This window comes from Amblyomma maculatum, chromosome 2 (assembly GCF_055883805.1).
Source record: "Amblyomma maculatum isolate TAMU_Amacu chromosome 2, ASM5588380v1, whole genome shotgun sequence".
Lineage (NCBI taxonomy): Eukaryota > Metazoa > Arthropoda > Arachnida > Ixodida > Ixodidae > Amblyomma > Amblyomma maculatum.
Window position 1 is genome coordinate 39,971,956 of NC_139345.1, and position 23,112 is coordinate 39,995,067.

At 42.9% G+C, this 23,112-nt stretch overlaps 2 protein-coding genes across 3 annotated transcripts; one reads left to right on the plus strand and one right to left on the minus strand.

The window, feature by feature from the left end:
• On the minus strand, positions 1-1,372 carry LOC146198456 (uncharacterized). Its single transcript, XM_084593973.1, has one exon. The coding sequence runs from the start codon at positions 1,273-1,275 to the stop codon at positions 337-339; it is 939 nt and encodes a 312-aa protein (XP_084450099.1). The 5' UTR covers positions 1,276-1,372; the 3' UTR covers positions 1-336.
• A 72-nt stretch (positions 1,373-1,444) lies between these two features.
• mRpS29 (mitochondrial ribosomal protein S29) lies at positions 1,445-22,808 on the plus strand. Of its 2 annotated transcripts, XM_084593971.1 has the most exons (14): positions 1,445-1,585; positions 1,696-1,817; positions 1,912-2,016; positions 3,971-4,079; positions 4,965-5,044; positions 5,329-5,431; positions 5,614-5,750; positions 11,208-11,288; positions 11,368-11,447; positions 12,438-12,516; positions 12,985-13,044; positions 13,156-13,269; positions 19,915-20,029; positions 22,653-22,808. In XM_084593971.1, exons 1-14 carry the CDS (start codon positions 1,567-1,569, stop codon positions 22,736-22,738), a joined length of 1,290 nt encoding a protein of 429 aa, XP_084450097.1. In that variant the 5' UTR covers positions 1,445-1,566; the 3' UTR covers positions 22,739-22,808. The 2 variants fall into 2 exon arrangements, with proteins under 2 accessions (XP_084450097.1, XP_084450098.1); XM_084593972.1 differs by lacking the exon at positions 4,965-5,044 and having other exon boundaries at positions 5,339-5,431.
• The last annotated feature ends 304 nt before the right edge of the window (positions 22,809-23,112 follow it).

The window sequence follows — 23,112 nt, forward strand, 5'->3', positions numbered from 1 at the left end:
TTCAGGCGCAGCAGTATTTACTGAAAAATAAGCGAGATGTATTTGTTGACAATTCTGACTTCAACTATTTATTGCAGACGCAGCAAGTTTACGTGACGTTTTGCACTGGCTTTGCAGCCACTACATGAAATACTCAAGTCAATGCACACCAGATAACACTGATTGCAAAGAATTACTGTTGTTATACACTGAGCCATATGCACGCAGCTCTATGTGGAGTGAGTCACTGCACAATGACTTCCATTTGAACAACATGTCATTCGCCAAGGGTGTCTTCACAATTCAGCCTATGTAAAGTATTCAAGGGCAGCTTCGTAACTATCCATCTCTAAAAATTTAAGCTAAATTTGTGTGCACCGCGACGATGTCCGAATGCTCCTCGAGTTCGTCGCAAAGCCTGCCAACCACGTCGAAGTGTTCCTCGGGAACTGTTACGGTCACAAAAGGTATGAACTTCACGCCGCACTCGACGACCACGTAGCCGCTTGCAGACAGCGCCTTCGACAGGGAGTAGTAGTTATTCGGATCGCACAGAAACTCGCACATCTTCGTCTCGCCATCGATCTCAATCACATCCTCGGCACCATGCTCAATTCCCACTTCGAGAGCTGCGTCGGGGTCCAAAGTGCCGCCGTCTTCCCGACTGGAGACCCGGACAAACCCTTTCTGCTGGAACTGCTCCTTCACACCGCCTCGCGCTATCCTGCATGTGTGCTTCTTACAGATCGCCTTCAGGTCGGCACCGAACTTGCTTACGTGCGCAGTCTCAACGTCCAACACCAACAGCACACCGTGCTCCATTACAATTTCGTAAGTGAGTTTCTTCAAATTTTTTGGCTTATCAAGCCCCGCACCCCGTCTAATTGCCTGTTCGATGTTCGCGTTGGTTACGACTTGCGTCCTCTTTGCGCTCTCGATAGCATTCGCTAGAGCACGGTTTAACTTCGGGTCTGTACTTCCGCCGCCGACTTTCACTGCCACTTCGATGAGACGGACATGCTTGTTTGTTTCGGACATCTTGTGCGCATCCTTGGCCGCCTTGATGTGACGGATGTTCTGCCAGTGACTGTGCCCTGCATAACGTCGGCTTTCGCGGACATGACCGGTGACGTCCCGCGGATCCTGCAGCCGTCGAGAGAGCGCCGGCACATATGCACCCACAAGGGCATTAAAATGCGTAGTCCTGAAAGTGTTTAACACTATGAACTGAACAGCCGGCGACTCAGCAATTCTAAAAGAATTCAAGGGTAATCGACAAATAGCTTTAGCAAACATCTTTTGTCCAAATGCAGCGCACAAATAAGCTTTTAGCGTTACTTACGCTCTGCTACCACATGCTAACCATGCGTGCAAAGACCGGAACCGGAAACAGTAAAGAACAGGAAATTTTAACGTTGCACAAAAATCATTTGCAAGCTGTGCAAGCTGTGAAAAAAATCAGAATAATATATTCTGTACAAGACAATACGATTCATTTTTACAGTCAGCCACAGAGGACAGAGGACGCGAGAATCGTTAGTTGTGTACTGTGTGGAGGCGGCGCTGGCAGCGCGTTGCAGGAGCGGCATGGCTCTGAAAATTAGCCGTAAGTGCATGTGAAGTTGCATTTTCATTAATTTCACGCACTGGCTGAAAACTAGTATATCTCGGGGACGCTAGTACAAAGTGAACATGTGTTATCTTCTTTTTTTTAAGGGCTGCTGCTTCGGTCGAAAGACGTGAGACATCCGCACATGTGCGCAAAATGCTTCGCGACCCAAGTTGCTGTCGCTCCCGAAAAGACATTTTGTCATTTCAGAACCACGGAGTCTAATCCTGTAAGCTCATCTTCTACGCCATACTTCTCACTGTATTCTTTTTTGGTGCCAGCTCTGCTATGTCTTGCATTGACATTGCTGCTCATCCTTCTAGACAAACCACACCAAGGAGCATGAAGCTCGGTTCTACACTGTGCCTCAAGATGTGCAAAAATCAATTTTTGGAGTTTATAAGGTACCAAAAAAACTGGAGGTTCTGGTAAGTTCTTCAGGCAACTTTGCTGTTGCACGAGTACTTGAAAAGAATGTATTGGGAGACGTGCAGGTAAAGCTAAAAAGTAAACTTCGCCGTTAGTGGAAGGACAGCAGATAAATTTGTCTGAGAGGAATGTTATGGACACAATGCGGTGGCGAGTAGGGACGTGCACATGTCAATGTGCTTGCTAACAAGCGCAAGAAAATTTTATTCGTCCCGAATGCGTGTGATGTGCGCGCAACATTATTGCACCTATTTTACAGTCTTCATGGTCCCTTCTGCTGCACAGAGTTGCATTTCAGGCTCCTTACCAAATTTACATGCTTGTCCAGTAGATGTGGGGCATTGTTACAAATATGGTTTTCGTTTTCGCGAAACAGTTAAATTTTAATCGAATGACTACTAATGTTGTCATAATTGTAGATTGTGTGTGAGCACCAAAGTGTGGTTGTTCATGGTGCAAGTGCAGTAATGATTAAGCAGAGATGGCGTGCTTTAGTGCATTGGTTGGCTTTTAGGAAAGGCTATTCAAAATGAATGCTACAAGTATGGCTGGGCGCTTACTGTCAGAAAAACGATTGACGTTAACTTTTGAGATGGTAGAAATACACGTCGGGTGTGATTTGCGAATCAGCACTGCTGGCTGTCAGTTCAGTCGTTCAGTCATGTCCGACTCTTCGTGACCCTATGGACCATGTCACGCCACGCTTTCCGGTCTCTCACTATGTTCCTAACATCACATAACTTCATCTGCAGTGCCTCGAGGATGCCATCTAACCATCGCGTTCGCTGCCTACCCCTTCTCCGGCGACCCTCAACCTTTCCCAACATCAAATCTTTCTCTAGCGACTCCTCTCTTCTCATCAGATGACCAAAGTAGCTGAGCTTTAACTTTAGAATTTGACCCTCCAATGAGCAGTCAGGGTTTATGGTCGACAATATCGACTGTAGGTACATGAAATTGGCATGAACTAATTCTGTCTGGTACCCACCTAAAAAAGAAAAAAAAAAATGAGATACAAGATTTGCTGTAGTAATCCGAACATGAACACTGCTAAAATGTTTCTACTCAGCTAAGAGTTGTGCACACGAGATATATGGAATAAAACCTGCAGGAATCATCGAGTCTAACTATTTACATGGCAGCGAGACATATTTGTCCCATTTGCTTCAGGTGCTGGCAAACAAACAATGGCGCACCCATGTCCAGTCCAAGGGGTTTGTTCCAACCCCTGTAATGGACTTCGTTGTGCATCTTCAGCATTTGCAGTCTTGGAGGCGACAAGAAAAAATCCTGCTCTCACTCCTCTCAAGCATAGGCATTTCAGGATTGTTTCCAGAAGCCCTATTATGAGTCTTAGAAGCTAGGCTGTATATTTCTGTCAAAGACTGTGCCATATTTTTACATGCTGAATACTATTCAAACAAACTATTCAGCATATTTTTACCTTTCACTAATGGGCCTGCTTGGTGTCCTGTGTGTTTCTACAAACGCTATCCACAATGCGCCCATGCATTGTGCAATGTCAGCGCACATTGAAAAACACCACATGATTGAAATTATCCACAGCACTCCACTATGGCATCCCTCTTAGTCTAAGTTCTTTGGGACTTAAACTCCGTAAAAACAAGCCAGAAGTCAAACTTGTGTGGGTTTGCAGTTTGACGAGGACCTTTTTGTTGGGGAAAAATGATGTTGAAAAGTTGTCTACGTTTATAAAAAAAAGCATTTTTTATCAGTCATCTGCCTCATATTACAACAATTTTACCATTTGTATACATGTGAAACATGCATACGGCTTAAATTGTATGAAGGTTAGTACTTCTATGCCGTCAAAATTTTAAGTGTGGGTCATGGTTTTGTGGACACCCTGTCCACTTGATTTTAAGCATGTAAGGATAATAAACAAGCTTCATTTAATCTAATTGTGTGCTTTTTTTTTTTTTTTTTTTGCAGATCGATGCGTTTGCAGAGATGAGCATCATGGTGCGGCAGCCATTTTTAGAAGTGAAGTCATACATCGAGTCTTACGACTATTCCCTTCCAGCCCTCAGGATTATGCTTTGTATCCACATATGTTGAAATTGCTTTTTTTTTTAAGAGGAAGAGTGCTACATATAGCATTGAATTATGTACTTCGAATATATATGCTCAGAACAAAGATTCCATCATTTAGCTCCCAAACTTCAAAACCTGACTCTGTGCAAACCATTGGCCCCTTCAAGCACAAACATTGCTCATAAAGTAGTAGTGCATTGTAGACTGCATTCTTTGAGAAGCAATTTGACATTGCTGTTTGCCTGCATTTTTTGGTGTCAATGAAAAACTGCTTTCGGCTGCGGGTAATTCAGTATTGTTTTAGCAGGAAACACACCTTTTACTGTCAGATACTTTACTAAGAACAAAGAACAAAATTTAAATAGTTATTCAGTGTTCCTTTAGGGCTCAACATGTCTGTAGGTGTTGGTGTGGTGCGATTCTCAACTGAGAGGTGAGAAGAGTGCGACAAAATCTGTTGCATCTTATCTTTCAACCTTAAACAGATCGACTATGCCGATATTCTTCTGAAACATGGAGTTTAGAAGCTGAGCAGCATTTATAAAAAAAGGACATTTTAAATCAGATACCTCTACTAATAATGTAAATAAATACTCCATGCACTTTGTTAGCAGCTGCTTGAAGAGCCATCTGGGTTTGGAAATTCCAGAGAAATCAAGGACGTTTTTTAAAAAGCACTGTAAGCCAAATATTGTTTTCTGATGCGCTGCTACTGCAGATAATGCTGTTTTCACACAATTGATTTCACACAGCCAGGAGGCGCACGTTGGTCAAAGACAATCACACAGTTATTACATGCAGTGTACTAGCAATGGTCACCTCTCTCATAATGGCATATGTGTTGCATGACTATTGTGTGTGTAGATGAAACTTGCCTTGATTAATTACAAAGGTAATGAAGATGGGGTAATGTTGCTGATGAGTTGCAGACATGAAAAGATCAAGCAGCTGGAAGTGAATTGCAGAGGCATGGTAAGCATGCTTGGTAGCCACCTGTAGGAATAACTGTGTGAAAAAGCTTTATCATGAGGTTAAAAAAATGTGGTATCACAAGTGCTTATAAGGGAACAGTGTGAATGCTGTGCTCAACAGTGCATGCAAGATAGAAAGAAAAGTGCATTTTTGATTCCCGAGTTCTTGGTAAAATAACAGGTGCGGCTTACACTTTGCATTCACATTCCCTTCCTACAGCTGAATTATTCAGGTGTGTCAGTCAAGTGTTATGTCATGTGCCATCACTTGCTTATCCTTAACAGCGTTGCCAAGATGGTAAAATGGGCTGCGGGAAAGCAGTTACGCAGGCTCACCTACTGCATTATGCAGCTGTGAATGACTGGGTTATTGTGTCCAAAGAGTACGGTGAGTTAGCAGATTGCTCTCCCTGATTTTGAGTTGTGTGGAAAGAGTGTTTGTGCTTGATCTCAGCTTGCCACAGTCAATCATCTCAAACTGTACTCAGTCTGCTAGGCCCTGTAACTGAACGGTTTTTATTTATTCTTGATTTGGCTGCTGCGTGACCTCTGTGTTGCCTTTTTCTCCAGCTCCTCACTGGGTGAAGCGGCCGAAGGATCACACACAGAATGCAAATGATGAAACACTGATAGACAGTCCCATTGATGCAGCAGTCTGGCTGCAGCACTTTCGTGTCCTTAACGCAGCACTACTGAAGGAGCTAAACGTAAGTGTTTTTATATGTATAGATGTTTTTACTTCATTATAGAAGGATGCTACAGCAATTATTTTGTGGGCATTACCTGTCATTGTGTATTCGCTGCTGAAATAAATGCGAGCCAGCGGCTGCCCTGCAGTGTACTGTGAGCGACCAAATCTTTGCGACTTTTTAGAATGGCCGACGGTTTGCAAAAGATTGGTTCCGCTATCAGTTTTCACTGTCATACAAATGATGGGCAGCGCCATATTATTTTCTATTATTTTTTGGCAGCCTCACCATAGTATATGTCATACAAATGAATTTAGATATCAGACTAGGTCTGAATGGGTCTAGCTTTATTATAAAATGTACTTTAATCTTCTTACCTTGTAGTCTGTCAGTAATCGTTATGCCCAAACTGTGGGGTAACAAGAATTGGTGTGTGATTTTGTGGGCTGCAGCAATGCATGCACTGAGCACATAACAAAATATGGCCTGCTTTAGTCACCTTTTTAAGAGCCATGCACACCTGTACGTAGCTTGTTGATTGCTGTGCTCGCAGATTCATCACACTGCACGCCATTGAGTCAGGGACACAGACGACAAATTGAAGTTTACCTATGTAGGTTGATTACTGCATTCTGATGACAAGGAGACTGATTCTCTCTCTCTCTCTCTCACACACACGCGCGCGCGCGCGCACACACACACACACACACACACACACACACACACACACACACACACACACACACACACACACACACACACACACACACACACACACACACACACACACACACACACACACACACACACACACACACACACACACACACACACACACACACACACACACACACACACACACACACACACACACACACACACACACACACACACACACACACACACACACACACACACACACACACACACACACACACACACACACACACACACACACACACACACACACACACACACACACACACACACACACACACACACACACACACACACACACACACACACACACACACACACACACACACACACACACACACACACACACACACACACACACACACACACACACACACACACACACACACACACACACACACACACACACACACACACACACACACACACACACACACACACACACACACACACACACACACACACACACACACACACACACACACACACACACACACACACACACACACACACACACACACACACACACACACACTTGAAGTTAGCCACCAATGGTCAATAAATGAAATATGGCATTGATTTACTTTTTTTGTAGCAGATCTGTGAGACTAGACCACAAACCAAAAATTAGAATTTGTATACATATACAGGTTTGGGGTGCGACCTAATGCCGGTGAACACCTCCGGCAACGCACTCCCTCACCAGAACAGGAGTTGGCCACCCTGGTGCAGTAATTGGCCACAACCTCCTATGATAAGCTCCATAAAACCCCGGCCCTCAGTCACCAGCGGCTGCGGAACAACTGACCACGGCGGCGGTCAGACCTGTGACGCAGCAGGGGGTGCTAAGAAAGCCTGGCTCCGCTGGACAGGCCGCCATTGGAAACTGACCCTGGCAACGTTTAATGCTAGAACTCTAGCTAGTGAAGCTAGTTTAGCAGTGCTGTTAGAGGAACTAGAGGGCATGAAATGGGATGTCATAGGGCTTAGTGAGGTTAGGAGGCCGAATGAGGCATATACTGTACTGAAGGATGGGCATGTACTGTGTTATCGAGGTTTACCAGAAAGGCGACAACTAGGAGTAGGTTTCCTTGTCAATAAGTATATAGCGGGTAATATAGATGAATTCTATAGTATTAATGAGAGGGTTGCAGGCATCGTAATTAGGCTTAATAAGCGGTATAAACTGAAGGTTGTACAGGCCTATGCACCTACATGTAGTTATGATGACCAGGCAGTTGAAAGCTTCTATGAAGATGTAGAATCGGCAATGCGAAAAGTAAAGACGCAGTATACTGTACTAATGGGCGACTTCAATGCCAAGGTAGGGAAAAAACAGGCAGGAGACAAGGCAGTAGGTGACTATGGCATTAGTTCTAGGAATAGCAGAGGGGAGTTACTAGTTGAGTTTGCAGAGCGCAATAACTTACGAATCATGAATACCTTCTTCAGCAAACGGAAGAACCGAAAATGGACATGGAAAAGTCCTAACGGAGAGACTAAAAATGGAATCGACTTCATAATGTGTTCAACCCCCGCCATTGTGCAGGATGTAGAGGTAATCGGGAAAGTTCGATGTAGTGACCACAAGATGGTGAGGTCCCGAATTAACCTAAATCTGAAGAAGGAACGCAATAGATTAGTAAGAAAGAAACCCATCAACGAATTAGCGGTGAGGGGGAGGGCAGAAGAGTTCAGGATCTCGCTACAGAATAGGTATTCAGCTCTAACTGAGGATGGCGACATTACCCTAGAGGCAAGGAACAATAATTTCAGAGATATCATTACTGAGTGCGCGGTAGAAGTAGGCGGTAGGATAGTTAGAGAGGATACCGGTAAGCTGTCTAAGGAGACGAAAGATTTGATTAAGAAACGGCAGAGTATGAAAGCTTCCAATCCAACAGACCAGATCGAATTGGCCGAGATATCAAAGCTAATCAATAAGCGCAAGGTGACCGATATAAGGAAGTATAACATGGAGAAAATTGAGCATGCTGTAAAGAACGGGGGAAGCCTTAAAGCGGTAAAGAAGAAATTGGGCATAGGCAAAAACCAGATGTATGCGATAAGGGACAAGGCGGGCAACGTCATCACTAATATGGACAAGATAGTCAAAGTAGCCGAGGAGTTCTATACAGATCTCTACAGTAGCCAAAGTAGTCAGGACCGTAATGAGATGGGCGGTAGGGAAAAACAGTCAGACGTTCCACCAGTGACGAAGGACGAGGTCAAGAAAGCACTAGAAACTATGAAAAGGGGGAAATCAGCTGGAGAGGATCAGATAACTACAGATTTGCTGAAGGACGGGGGGGATATTGTGCTAGAAAAACTGGCCACCCTGTATACGCAGTGCCTGGTGTCATCGACGGTACCGGAAGCATGGAAGAATGCAAACATTATCCTCATTCACAAGAAAGGGGACTCTAAGGACCTTAAAAATTACAGACCAATCAGCTTACTGTCTGTTACGTATAAGGTATTTACTAAGGTAATCGCTAATAGAATCAGGACAACCTTAGACTGCAATCAAGCAAAGGATCAAGCAGGGTTTCGGAAACGGTACTCTACTATCGATCATATCCATACCATCAATCAGGTGATAGAAAAATGCTCGGAATATAACCAGCCCTTATACATAGCATTCATTGATTACGAAAAAGCATTTGACTCAGTTGAAACCTCGGCGGTGATGCAGGCATTGCGAAATCAGGGGGTAGACGAGCCGTACGTGAAAGTGCTGGAAGATATATATAGTGGCTGCACAGCAACCATAGTTCTACATAAAGAAAGCAACAAAATTCCCATAAAGAAAGGTGTTAGGCAAGGAGACACAATCTCCCCAGTACTATTCACAGCTTGTTTAGAGGAAGTATTCAGAGACTTGGAATGGGAGCAGTTAGGGATAAGGGTAGATGGAGAATACCTCAGTAATCTGCGATTTGCTGATGACATTGCCTTGCTAAGCAACTCGGGAGATGAACTGCAAATAATGATTGATGACCTAGACAGGAAAAGTAGAAAGGTAGGCTTGAAAATCAATATGCAGAAGACTAAGGTAATGTTCAACAGCCTCGGGAAGGAACAGGAGTTTACATTAGGTAGCGAAATACTGGAAGTAGTAGGCGAATATATCTACTTAGGACAGGTAGTAACCGCAGATCCGGATCATGAAAAGGAAATAACAAGAAGAATAAGATTGGGATGGAGCGCATTTGGCAAGCACTCGCAGATTATGACTAGCAGCTTACCGGTATCGCTCAAGAGGAAAGTATACAACAGTTGCATCTTGCCTGTACTCACCTATGGGGCTGAAACGTGGAGGCTAACCAAGAGAGTTCTACTTAAGTTGAGGACAACCCAGAGGGCTATGGAACGAAAAATGGTAGGGGTAACATTAAGAGATAGAAAGCGTGCAGAGTGGGTCAGAGAAATAACTCAAGTTAACGACATTCTAGTGGAAATTAAGAAGAAGAAATGGACATGGGCAGGACATGTAGTGCGAAGAGAAGATAACCGATGGTCGCTGAGGGTAACAAACTGGATTCCAAGGGAAGGAAAGCGTAGCAGGGGGCGGCAGAAAGTTAGGTGGGCGGATGAGATTAAGAAGTTCGCAGGGGTCAAGTGGATGCAGCTAGCACAGAACAGGGTTAAGTGGAGAGATATGGGAGAGGCCTTCGCCCTGCAGTGGGTATAATCAGGCTGATGATGATGATGATGAATTATCTTGTCATTGTAGTAGTTAAATGTTTGAATGTTGTGACTAACAATATTTAACCATTGCTTCTCTGATCAATAAGTATGTATTTGGCTGTCAAACAAATGTCCACAGAGCTGTAAATTCCCAAACAGTCGAATTACTGACAGCAAAAGTTTGACAAAATTGACCCCTGTGTTCATTTAACATGAAGCTTTTTAGGCTGTAGCTGGCTGGGACAAACATGTCTGTTTTGTTGGCTTATGTGGAAGCTGTGACCATATCGTGAAATTTTGTCGTGCACGAATTATGAAACGAAATAACACAATTGAGCTTTCGAAAGAAATGTCATTTCATACAGTACATTTACACTGTGTGCACTTTGTTTGGACATAAGTGTTTCCTAATTCTGCATGATGCAGCAGTGACCTTTAGTACTTTATCAAACACTGTTATTATTATTATTATTATTATTTATATACACCTTAAGCACTCGCTGTTGAGAAGTATTGTGTGGTGCGTTGTTGTGGTATGTTGACAATTTTTTTAGTAATTGTCTTGAAGTGTGCTGGACTAGTGTTGAACTGCGTTGTCAGGAAGGAAATTCCAGTTATCGGCTGTCTGGGTGGTACATACTGAATGAACATCAAATTTTTGGTTTGCTCAGCAGGGTGAATATGCTGGGAATCTTCGTTTCCAAGTCATTTAAGATGCAAATGTGTGCCAACAAATCTTCCATTAATGTCGCCTTTCTTGGTTTTTAGGTTTGTTTCACAAGTTCACAAATGATACAATCATGTGAAACAGCATTGCTTATAATGATCACATGCAGAGTTACAGTTAAACTCTTGCGTGCCGACTTCCTCTGCCACTCTGAAATGTCACACTAAATGTCTTCAGAACTGTTAGTCCACCCACGGCCACAGAGGCTAGCTCGTGTCTAGTTTTGAATTGTTAGCAGTTTAGTAGTTCTCTTTTGCTGCAGGTGAGGCAGAACTACTGTAGGGGATTTGAGCAGGGCTAATGTCCCCAGTGTACTTGATCGTTCGTTTTTTTTTCTGCAGTTGACGACGACTCAAACCTACAAGTGGTCTGAACGGGAAGTTACAGAGAAAGGGGAACCGTTGACAAACATAGCTGATCATGTGAGTTTGGCTTTTGAGGGCGATTTCAGGACTCATTGCTGCAAAGTGGTCATTGCATACTGTGTGGCATTGTGCGCAGGGAGTTGAACGTATGAAGCACGCATGTGACTGCATGGCAGCCCTCCTACAAGAGATCAAAATGCAGACAGATGCTGGGAGGTGAGTGTGCTGTATGCCCCTCATGGTGGTGGTGTTAGTGTCTGGCATCACATATTTGTCTAGATAGCATAGGCTGCAGATTTAAGGCTATATTGGCATCGTCTACAAATGGTCTGAGTGCTCAATGTCCTGTTGATCACATACTTTTGCATGGATCCTGTTATGCCCGCTTGACTGAAAAAAAGTACTGTATATCACTGCAGGCAGTGTCGGCATAACGCTGGCTTTACAGACGTGCTGCCAAGCACAAATTTACGTGGTTGGATTCAGATCACAAAATGTCATGCTACGTCACTGTGCTATTTCCTTCAGAGTTAAAGAAAGCAGTAATGCTGATGTTATGCCACATCACTGCAAAGGATAGGACTTGTGGGAAAATACTTTTTACAACTTGTCCTATGTTGCTACCAATGGCTGGAATGCTTGTAAGACTGTGCTTACCCAGATGCTTTTCTTTTACACCCCTCATTTTCTGTTACAGCGGATCAGTCCCATCCATTACCTGTTTTGAGTTCTTGGGAGCCAGTCAAACATATTTTCAGTATTCCTAAAGCTTTGTTAACACCACTTTGCTTTTATTGCAGTCATGACGAAATTGCAGAGTTAATGTTGTTAAACAAGTACATTTCAGAGCTATGAGGCACTGAAGGTCAACTACATTATTTGATGTCATCGTACTCTAACATGTAATGTTATTGTGAGTGTTAAATAGAATTTTTGTGCTGCTGCAGGATTATGCAGAACTCAACCGAGAACTGTCAGGCAATAAAAACACTGTTGGGAAAATGCGCTATTTATGACATTCTTGATGCTGATGTCATGCCACATCACTGTAAAGGAAAGGACTTGTGGGAAAATGCCCTTTTACAACTTGTCCTATGTTGCTACCAACATGTGGCTGGAATGCCTCATCGTGTTTGCAAATTGATGATTTGTTTGCAGATATTTGCAGTTTTGTTTATTTTCTGATACATGTGCACTTTACCTTAGGATGAAAACCATGGTCATTGTCAAAGGCGTGAACACATTCTGGCAAAACACCTACCTTCGTCGCCTCGATAGGTCCTATGTGAGTGCTGCATGTCTTCCCCATGTCTTCTTTACCGCCGTTATCTTTGAGCAGGCTGTGCAGTGTGGCCTGAAAACTGAGCCTACTATATATTATGAGGTAAATATGTGGTCAGATGCATATGGAGGGCAGCAACGGAAAAAAACTCTTTGTAGGTTACATAAATTTGTGAATGCATAGTGCAATTTGCACACTCAAGCTTGGATCAAGCACAGGTCGATTCTTGGATTTGCTTGAAGGTGGCTAAAAAATCCTGCTTGTTCACCGATGTTGTTTTTCATAAGTATTTTGTTTGGTTGCATGCAGTGCTTATTGTTTTTTCTGTGTATAATATTATATGCTGGAACAGCAATAATGCTTGGGTGTGCACAATGTCTCACTGAAAGCTGCATTGAAATTTTCTAGTAAAGCAGAGGGACGAATCTGCTACTAAGGTGAATGTTCTTATTCCTAAATATTGTTTTCCAGATTCCAGCAAAAGACTTGACAATAGTAAGGCACTTCAAGGAGATTCTCAAAGGTGACTGGGTAAGTGCAGTGGCAAGCTGCGCCCACATGTTACTCGTCGAGGCCATCATTAATTCTGAAAGCGATGAAAAGAACAGCTTTGCACATTGTTTACCACCATGTCCATTTCAGAGGAACGCAGCAATAGTTGTGAGCGTTGATGAAGCTGCCCTGTCTCTGAAGCACCTTGGCTTCACTAATGAGAATGTGCCCTGCTATTACCCAAAATACCTACTGGGCCTCGAGGTAATGAACACCTTTTATTTTCCTTATCTTATTGCTGGTGGGAATACTAAGCTGACCGTACTTCACCGGCTCACGGTGTTTAAGCACAATTGCTAACGGAGATTTCCAGCTAGTATTGAGCACATTGCGTGTCATACACTTATATTTTGCTCCAACCTTGGTGCCTTTTTGCGTGCAAATTTCACATAGAGGCATGACCTCTGCATCTTTGCTATTGTGCAGTGTCATAAATAGACACAAGGGTAGTTTGTCCGCAGAAAGTGGCCAGATATTGCTTGTGGCTGTGCATGTGCAAGTTGAATGTATCTTTTTCTGGTTGTATGCGGAGTAGAAATATACTTTTGAAAAATGTACTACGGTGAAATAGTTCCAGTATACCAGTTAGCTTAAGGGGAGACGCGGGTCTTAAAACGGTCGAAAATGGTCAAAAAGTCGATTTTGGGAAAAACTCATTTTCGGAAGGTTTATCCTTTCGAGCATCTACAGTAAAATTATTAACGCTGAATTCGGTCGGGAAATGCGATAAAATCGGCTTTCAAAACACCACGGCAGCGACGAAATGGCCCCGAAAAGAGAGACTTTGTTCGAACTTCCCGCGCGCGCCGCCGGCGTTGCAGCCGGCCGATCGCCGCCATCTTGGGCTTGTTTTGAAGCTGGTTTCTTTGTGCGCAATTTGAGCTATCTCAAAATGGCGTCGCTCAAGCCGAGCGGCGGTTCGGGCCGGTTTCCCGAAGGCCGTTTTCGGGTCGCTGATTGGCTTGCACGCGGCGCGCTTCGCGCGCGCGCCGTTCTGCGCCTCCCATTGGCTGGTGTGACCGTCTACGTCATTTTTTTTTTCTTTCTCTTGCGTTCGCCGCTGTGGCCAGGGTTGCCAGATTTGGCTACTTTACGCCAAATTGGCTACTTTCTGAGCCGCCTGGCGACAAAAATTTTAGGTTGGCTACTTGGCTACTTTCTGGCTACTTTGAAAAATTTTAGCCTATTCCAACGAGCCCGTTTGCGCGCTGTTCAGGATGCTCATTTTTATAGATAGACAGATAGCAAATCTATCAACGGTAGCGCTGCAATAGAACCAACTGTGCATGGTGACGACTGTTCCCACCCTGTTTCAAAGGGGACGCTCTTAACATCTATTCACTAAAACCCCTTGATAATTTGAAAGTAGCGACACTCTCCTCCGCGCCGCGCGTTCCTCCTCAATTCTCCTCGCGCGGGGCGGCTGCGAGCTCTGCGCACAACACGCTTTTTCTCCCTGGCGCCCGCCGGCCGGCCGCAGCAGTCAGTGAAGCGCGCGTTTTTGGTCCAGGTCTGCGCTCCAGGATCTAGCACTGCCTCTGACTTTGTCTGCGTTTGTTTTTCTTTTTTTTTTAGCGTGAACTGTGTCACCGCGGTAAAACTTCACAAAACGAGAAAACGGCCCAGGCTGGTGCTTTGAACTTTAAGATCAGAAAAAGTCAAAGCGGCCGCTTAGTCTATTTCGCTACTTTCAAGCTATCTTGGCTAAGCATAGTATATGTCACGTGATAAACCTTCAGTTTGGATCATTGGTTAATTATACACTTATTTTGACCAACTACGGGCCAAATTAAATGATATTTAGTAAACCGCACTTGAAACCCAAATTTGCACTGCAGCATCGAGTCATATACCGTTAAGCTTAGGCCAAGTGTAATGGCACTGTGGTAGTTAGCGATCCTCATTAATCTGCGTTAAATATTTATTTTGTATAATACCTAACTTTGAGCTAGGCGATCGTCATACCGTTGAAAAGCTTAGGATAAATCCAAACGCTCTGAATTAGCGATCCATATATTAGCGTTAGTGAGCTATATGCAATCAAAATCATATACCTTTCATATATCGAGTCATATACCTTTCGAAAGCTTAGGTTGAATGCAAATGAGTTGTGCTAGTTATCGAACCGAATTAATTAGGGCTAATTATTTAACTGCACTTGAAGCCAAATTTTGCATTATAGATGGCCAACAAAGAACAAGTATAAACGCATTATGCTAGCTAGCCAAACTTAGATAACCATCACAACAGAGCTAACACACTAACTAGGCTTACCACGAACTGCTTCGAAATGTTTTTCTTTGCCCATGCATGTTTGCGTGCAGTAGGTCTTATTTAGCGTGCACCCGCTGACAATAAATTAGTCATGAGTGCATCTTCCGTCCATAGGTTTGTCTCATCAGTGTGAAAGTGGCTTTTGCACTCTAGTTTGTTCACTGAATAAAACAGTTGCGCACTTTCAATGTGATCAAGGAGCGCGGACAACCATTCATTGACCGCAATTCGCCGAACATTATTAGGCACTGGTGTCAAGAAAGCTTACGAATATACTTGATATACCTATGAAAGAATGATTTCTATATCTCTAGGCAAGGTAAACGCCTCTCGATAATGTAATATTATACTTGAGAAACCGAAGGTTCCCGTCCAACGCCCAGTAGTCATGATCAAAAAGAAGTGTGTGTGATCATGTGAACACCCCCTGCACATTGGTCGTATCCTTGATAAACCCAAACCATGATTGAGAAGGTCAACTCAACCATTTACAGCAGGCCTGAAAATCGCACCTGAGTGGTTGCAGTTTCGTCGTGTACTCCTTTCGTAGCCATTGTTTGAGACGTCCAACTCCACTAACATTTTATACTTACATTTTCGTGGACATAATTTTATGCATTTTATACTGTTTCTAATCATCACAGAGAAGTTTCTGATAACATGTGTGTTTATCTGGTCAGTTTAGTTTTATGTCTGTTTATATAATATCGCAGTGTTACGCAGCCAGTTTTTTTTTTTTTTTTCGGAAAACTTTTATATGTGATTTAGTTGTTATAAGACGCAACTGGCATTTGTTTCTTCACGAGCGTTAGAATAAAACGACTATTAAACGAATGTCTTTGGTTGTCTATTTGCAGTGAGCGCTCTATTTACTGCCCCATGCATGGCCCCATGTATACCCCATGGCTCCTTTTTGGCTACTTTTTATTGCTCTTCCTCTGGTTGGCTACTTTCTGGCTACTTTTCCCATTTTTGTGGCGACTTTTCATTTTTTGGACCTGGCAACCCTGGCTGTGGCTGTCGCTTCGTGCGCGTCTGTTTTTGCGCTCGTGTTTCTCTACACGCCGTGTTTCCGCCTTGTGCCGGGAGTTTCTCTTTGCGATCGAGATGCCGGGAGACAGTCGATTGAAACCGAGCACGCAATGAGCTTTTGGAAGCCGGAAGAAACGTCCGTGGAACAAAAAACGGCAGGCAGCGGCCACCAGTGCGTCGCCGGGGCCTGCAGTGCCGGACTCGTTGGATCCGCCGGGTACATCAAGCACGCTGCCCGATGACGACACCGCGGGACCAAGTTGCAGCACGAATCGTATCTCGGATCGTGGTACACTTCGTGTTGATGCTGTGTACTATTCGTCGACCGAGCAGGCGCAGCGTGTTGAGCGATCGGCGCAAGCAAAGTCCGTTCTGTCGGAAAAGTCGGCAACCCAGCGCAAGTTTGACCTTCTTGGCGTCAGTGCGGATTACCAGACAGCTGATGCCGGTACCCAGTTCGTGATTGTGGACTTGAAGGTTTTGAACAATTTTTTCGCGCAAGCGAAGTGCGGAACCTGCGGCGCAGGAAGTCTGCGTTTGAGCAAGGCAACAGATAAGGAGTACGGCCTTGCTGTAAAGCTTCTGCTTGTCTGCGAAAACTGCGATTTCGAACAGAAGCAGTTCTCTTCCCCAACTGTTTGCCTGGTGGAGCTCTCGTCTCGGCTCCGGTCCTCACTTTCACCTCAAAAAAAAAAAAAAAAAAAAAAAAAAAAAAAAAAAAAAAGTCAACCCCTAATTTCTCGAAAGTAACCTCTATAATTTCATTACACTTACACATTCGACATTTTTTTTTAAATGTTTCCTTGGATGGAATAAGACACTTTTTGTTTTGTTTTGTAGGGAAACTGATAGGGAACATCTGAGTAACATCCGTTGTCGAAGATTCTTCCCAATATTTTCTGCACTCAGTGTCAAAACTTCAAATGAGTTTTTCTCAGCTTCATGTTTTTTGGTGACATGACTAGCCTTACGGAACTTTTCATTGGGTTTTTGTGGTGCAATTTTGATAAATCTTATACCGTTGAATTCAGAAAGGTTCGAACTGTGGAGCTATGCTATTTTTATATTGCTAAGTTGAACATATCAAATTTATTGAACAATAATGTCAGCTAATTATATTTTCGAATTGTGGGGCATCTACATAATTGAATATTTTTATACTGTGATGTACATCAATGATAATATAAATAGCATAGCTCCACATGGCAGGTCTTTGGCTACAACTACATTTTAATCGGAACGAAAAAATATTGAGGGAAACTGTCCTAACGACCCGTAAGAAATTACCAAATTAGGCTTTGGTTATTTCCCAATAACATTAGAACTAATTGAGATAGAGTAAAACTAATTACATTTTTGAAAACAGGAGGAAGAAATACATATACACACCCAATTTCGTTATTATATCTCTAAAAATAAAAATTTTCATTTTAAGACCAGTGTCTCCCCTTAAGGCATTTTGTGTACATTATGTCAAGTTCTTCTCTTGTGACCAGCATTGCTGAGCAGATGAAAGCTTCTTGCCCTCCAATTTTTCTTATTGCCTCTTGGCCCGTGGGCATTGTTGCTTGTCTAATTGAGGAAGACTCAGGTTTTTCTTCTTGTTGAACTCATTCCATATTTATGTGCGGTCATTTTTATGTAGTAGTATCTTGCTCGGTCGGCACTCTGCACCGTATGCCACCTTCATCCCATCCTAAGGATTGTATGTGGCATTCTCTGAATGTAGCTTTTCAGCAGTGTGCTCTAAGCTAGTTTTATTTCTAATTTGTTAGTTTTAAGCGGGGATTGAAATTAAGCCATTGCAAACATAGCCTTATTAAAGCAAGTAGCCTTCAGCTTTTTCCTTTTAAAGACTTGCTAATATGCTTAAAAAATATAGTTATCGCTTTTTAGAGAGAGAGAAAGAGAACTTTTATTTGTCCAACACAGTGACTATCCCGCTCTTTGGGGGTTAGACCCGCAAGGTTGGACAGTCACCTTAGTTGCGGGCCAGTAGTTCTTATCTTCGGCCGGTCGTTTGATGTTATGGCAACTAAAGGTCACCAGGAATTTGGCAAGTTACCTCATAGTTGCATGGTTGTTCCTTGTGAACAGGCAGAAATTTAATATGTGGACAGGCACTTACCTAGTAGTGGCTATATGTGCAGGTGTAGTTTTGCAATCCAAAGCTATTATGGGAATTCACCCATGATGGCCTTAAAGTTGTCTCATCACACTTGCTGCTGGCAGGCCTTTTCTTCCTTGTGCAGCTGGCATGTGTGAAGAAGAGACGAGACGAGTTGCCCCGAGCAGTGCACCTTTTGTGTGCGGCGGTAGAACTATACTTCATCCTTTAACTAGATTGCAGTGCTATAGAAGCTAGATGCCTTAGCCAATCACGTGAGTGCATTAAGCATGTCCTTCCTCGCCCCGTTGTCTGTACATCATCTGCTTGTGGCTTATGTAGATATGGTTGGAATAAGAGTGTGTACTGAACAGTGAAAGGACATTAGGAAGTTTGCTTGACGTTCCATCGTTTGTCACAACTGCATGTTTAGCAGCGTACATAAACGAACTGGTGGAAGCTGCAGCCTAATGGCGCCATCTAATTTTTAGCAGTGAAACCATTTTTGTCAAACAAAGGAAATTAATCACTCATGGGTATTGATCGAGGTAAGATACCAGTGAGCATACTGAATAATCTCGGAACAACAAGTTCACTCTGAAGCAAGATGTTCTGCTTTGAAGAGTGCCACTATTTTTGCAACAGCATTTAACGCAAGCGAGAATTGCATATGTTAAACTCTGGAAACAGTGTACATAATGCGAGCGAATGTTACGGCTTAATTTAAAAGCACGCTATCTCATATGCCCATATACCAGTTTTATACTGGCACTACAATCTGCAGCATCAGAACATCTGCTTTGTACTCATCGTAGCTTTGGTAGCACTGCAAGGAGCTATTGAGATAGAGCATGCGTTGCTTGTAGTGGAAAGATCAAGCGATATTGCTGTAGTAATGCATCTACTATCCTTCAGTATAATTAGAACTCTTTCCTATCATTTAAAGAATGTTTTAAATTAGGTGCAAATGGCCAACGCATATGTTGTAAGGCCTCTTTTTTTTTTTTTTTTGGCTTTGTGCCTCTGTTTTGATAACTAGGATAACTTTATCCATGGGTGCATGCAACTGGGAGGGCATTTTTCTTAGTTTCATGCAAAAATCAAGAGAACACCTCGCTGGCTTTTCACTGCAGATATGCTACTTGAAAATGTATTTCTTGTCTCGAGAATGCAGCAGTTTTGTAACTTTCCAGCTACATCCAAGAAGGCACTTGATTGAAGGGAAAAAAATTCCCAAATTCGAGCATACTTTCTGTCGCCAAACTTTGCCACCCACTGTTGAGAAGAGTAAATCCGAACAGTTGTTCACTGCATAGCCGACTGAAAAAGATGACTGTGAAGATTGCCTGTGTACAGATGCCCGCCTTCCATTTGTAAATCGGCAGGTGTGACTGCTTCTCAGTAATAGACCTTTTTTTTTTTTACCTCTCTTGCAGGGATTTGAGTTTTTTGAGCCATTCCTGCCAGTTCATGTTTCAAAATACAGTGAGAAGGAAATAGACAGCGTTCTGGACTACTACATTGACCGTGGCTTCATTCAGAACCCTAAAGGTGAGGCTGTAATTGACTCTGCGGAATGTAAGCCAGCTATAAACCTCCAACTTGGATATTTTTGCTTTCTTTTCCCGTTTTTGGGGTTGTCTTTTACTTTTTGCTCAAGCACATGCAGCACCACTGTTTAATGCAGCTTGTGTAAGAGCTAGTCTCCCTGTGTTGTCTGTATGAAGAAAAAAAAAAAGGCAGGATAACTGGTACGTGCCTGTGGCAAATCAAGCAGGTCTAAAACACGGAACAGCATTGAAGGATGTAATATGACTGCCAGTTTGAAGCGAAAATTTGATTTGGAGATAGTCTCACATAAAGGGGAACATGTGAATGTGTAGCCCCAAAGTCACTTTATTTTACGGAGAGACATTCTCTCAAGTTAATTGTCTATTATAGCGAAATTGTTGCATCTGCAGCTAACTTGCCTTAAAGGAACACTTGGAATAATTGCATATTTATTTTCTTTTTGGTAAAAAGTTGCCTTTGTGGCCATGTTGGTGTGTGTTCAAAACAAAAGATGCACCTTTTGCTGCACAATTTTTTTTTTTAAATTGAACATACTTTATCTATTACTCGGTTTACACTTACGATGCCAGTGGTTAAACCTACTCCATGGTGCTGGCTCAGGAGTGACTGATGATGTACCCTAGGTTCAGGGGTTCATGGGCATTTTAGAAGGAAAGCATTTGTGTCACCTTTGCTTGCTTGCTTGCAACAGCGGCCTATGGCTGCATTGCCTGTATTTAATATTTTTTTGCCCTTTTTCCATACTTATGAGGGCTGTTTTGAGTGAAATTAGCTTTGCGATTAGGATGTGGTAATTCACTGATCAGTCCAACCTCAGTTTTCTGTCAGTATCTTTTCATGGACATGTTCACCCATCTGACTGCACCAAAGGTAGTGTGTATTACCTCGGCAAGTTCTCTTTATCAATTTTTGCAGTGAAATGTTAGTAAGGCTTGCTCCGGAGGAATTGTGTGCAGCAGTCATGGATATAAACAAGGATACTGCAAGCTTACATTGTATCCCTACTGCAAGCAAGCTTACATTGTATCCTGCTGTAGTGCAGTTTCAAAAGCACTCAAGCTGGGTTCCAATTTCATTAGGCCCAAGTTTTGGGTGAACAGGCAAAGCAGGTCACACACAGCAGCTTCCTCATTGGCATTGCTTGCAGTAGATGATGTTTCGCCAGACCATGCTGGAGAAGTCTAAACTGCACTGTGTATGCGTTGAAATAGGCAAAAGCGGACAGTTTCCACAGCACCTTCCTGCCGTAAGAATTCTGTGAGGAGCCCCTTACACGCTTTGTTGGTAGCCAAAAGTCAACTTTGCCCCGACAGGAAACATGCAATTCGTGACGAGGCAGGTCCTTCTCAAAGCCACACAGTGACACCAGCCAGACAAAAACACAGCTGTGGAGGCTTCAGCAGGCGATGGAAAATGAAAGTTTGCTACACAACCAGTTGGGTTTGTTGCAACCAGTCAGTTAATATTACAGAGAAGCAGAGTCACGTGACAGTGATCAGTGATAGCTGTGATGACGGGCATACGTATGCAGTCTGGATAGGGACAATTTGGACACCAGTGTCTGAAAGCATCATTTTCATGGTTTTGAACTCCCCATTGGGACTAACCACCCAAGTGCAATAATTAAAAAGTTAATTACTGCGATTTAGTCAATTACCTAGTACCTGGATAATGGAGTTTTGTGGCATGTTGTGTCCATCATGGTGTGTGTGCGTGTATTATATATGTTTACATTTTGGGGTCTTTAAGCGTTATGTTCATAGTTGGAGCATGCTTGTGGTGTTTGAGATTTTCTCGCGCTTCCCATAGAGAAGATATGATGGTAACCTGGCTCTCTATGTGAGCGTGCACCAGTAGCATGCATATGCCTAATGTGTGTGTAAATGACTTCCTAATATTCACTAGGTAACTCGTGACAAATGTATATAGTATCGCCTGGACATGGTCTGTATTATTATAGCTTGGACTCTACTTATAAATATGGCACCTTTTTGAAAACATACTAGCTTGGTTCAGAGGGTCTACCAAGAAAATGCAAATGGCACTCTAAAATATGGGAGAAACAGAGTGGTCAAAGGTATTTAAGAGGCAACAAACAGTTCACATGCATGCACGACTATCATGTGAAGCCAAACTTTTGCTACTTTAAAATACAAACAACCTGCCATGCAGCAGCAGCTACCATGACTGCTGTGTAACTACTGTGTTTCCGTTTCTTACTGCCTTCCCTTTCTCAACAGGCCTCAACAGCCCTGCTGCCTTTTTTCTATGTTCATGGCCACCTTCTATGCAGTTACATGCCACGCACTTTGTTTGCCTCGAGTTCATTGAAATGTTGGCTTCTAGCAGCTTTTGAGCAAAGGTCACTTTAGCTATGCCGAAGATCTGGGGAGGAAGAAAAAGGATTTGTCCTAATAGTTCTCAGTATAATGTGAGCTGGATTAAGAATCCTAATTTGACATCTCCCACATATTTTAGAGTATTCTTTGTTCTCCATCTGCAGAATTTCAGATTTTCCATCACAGAAAGTTAGGGGTGTTGACCAAGTGTTGTCAGTACTGGTGTGTCATCCTCTGCATGTTTTTACTTTTTTTTTATGCAGGTTGGACAGAAGAAGGCAAAGCAGAGTTAAAATTTGTTAGTGGCTACAACCCTCGAGATCTTGTAAAGGTCTGTAGATGGCGGTGACCAGAAGCCACTTCTGAAGCTAGGTAGAGTGAGAGAAAATATTAATAAACTTTTACTTGTAAAAGAACAAGCAACATCTTGTTTACCATATGCAAGTGTGTTCTGTAGTGGATGCAGAAGTACTGGAGTTCTTAGAATATCTTCAGCAATGTTCTTTCCTTTTGATTCGCCCTACATAAAGGGAACATTTGCCACCTTTTTGTGCAGGTTGGAATACAGCCTGATTGCTTCATAATGCTTATAATCTGTGCATACACAATCTTAACATTGCTTTTTTTTTTACTTGCTACAACACTGGATTAATTATGGCACATTTCAAAGAAAACAAGAATATATTTCTACAGTGATTTTGCTCTGTTGCAGTTAAATATTGC

Excerpts from the sequence above, each read along its gene's own strand:
- mRpS29 (XM_084593971.1), top strand. Across the intron at positions 1,818-1,911 it reads GAACCACGGAGTCTAATCCT|ACAAACCACACCAAGGAGCA; the intron begins GTAAGCTCATCT and ends TCATCCTTCTAG. Across the intron at positions 12,517-12,984 it reads GTCGCCTCGATAGGTCCTAT|ATTCCAGCAAAAGACTTGAC; the intron begins GTGAGTGCTGCA and ends ATTGTTTTCCAG.
- LOC146198456 (XM_084593973.1), bottom strand. The coding sequence starts at position 1,275 with ATGTTTGCTAAAGCTATTTGTCGATTACCCTTGAATTCTTTTAGAATT.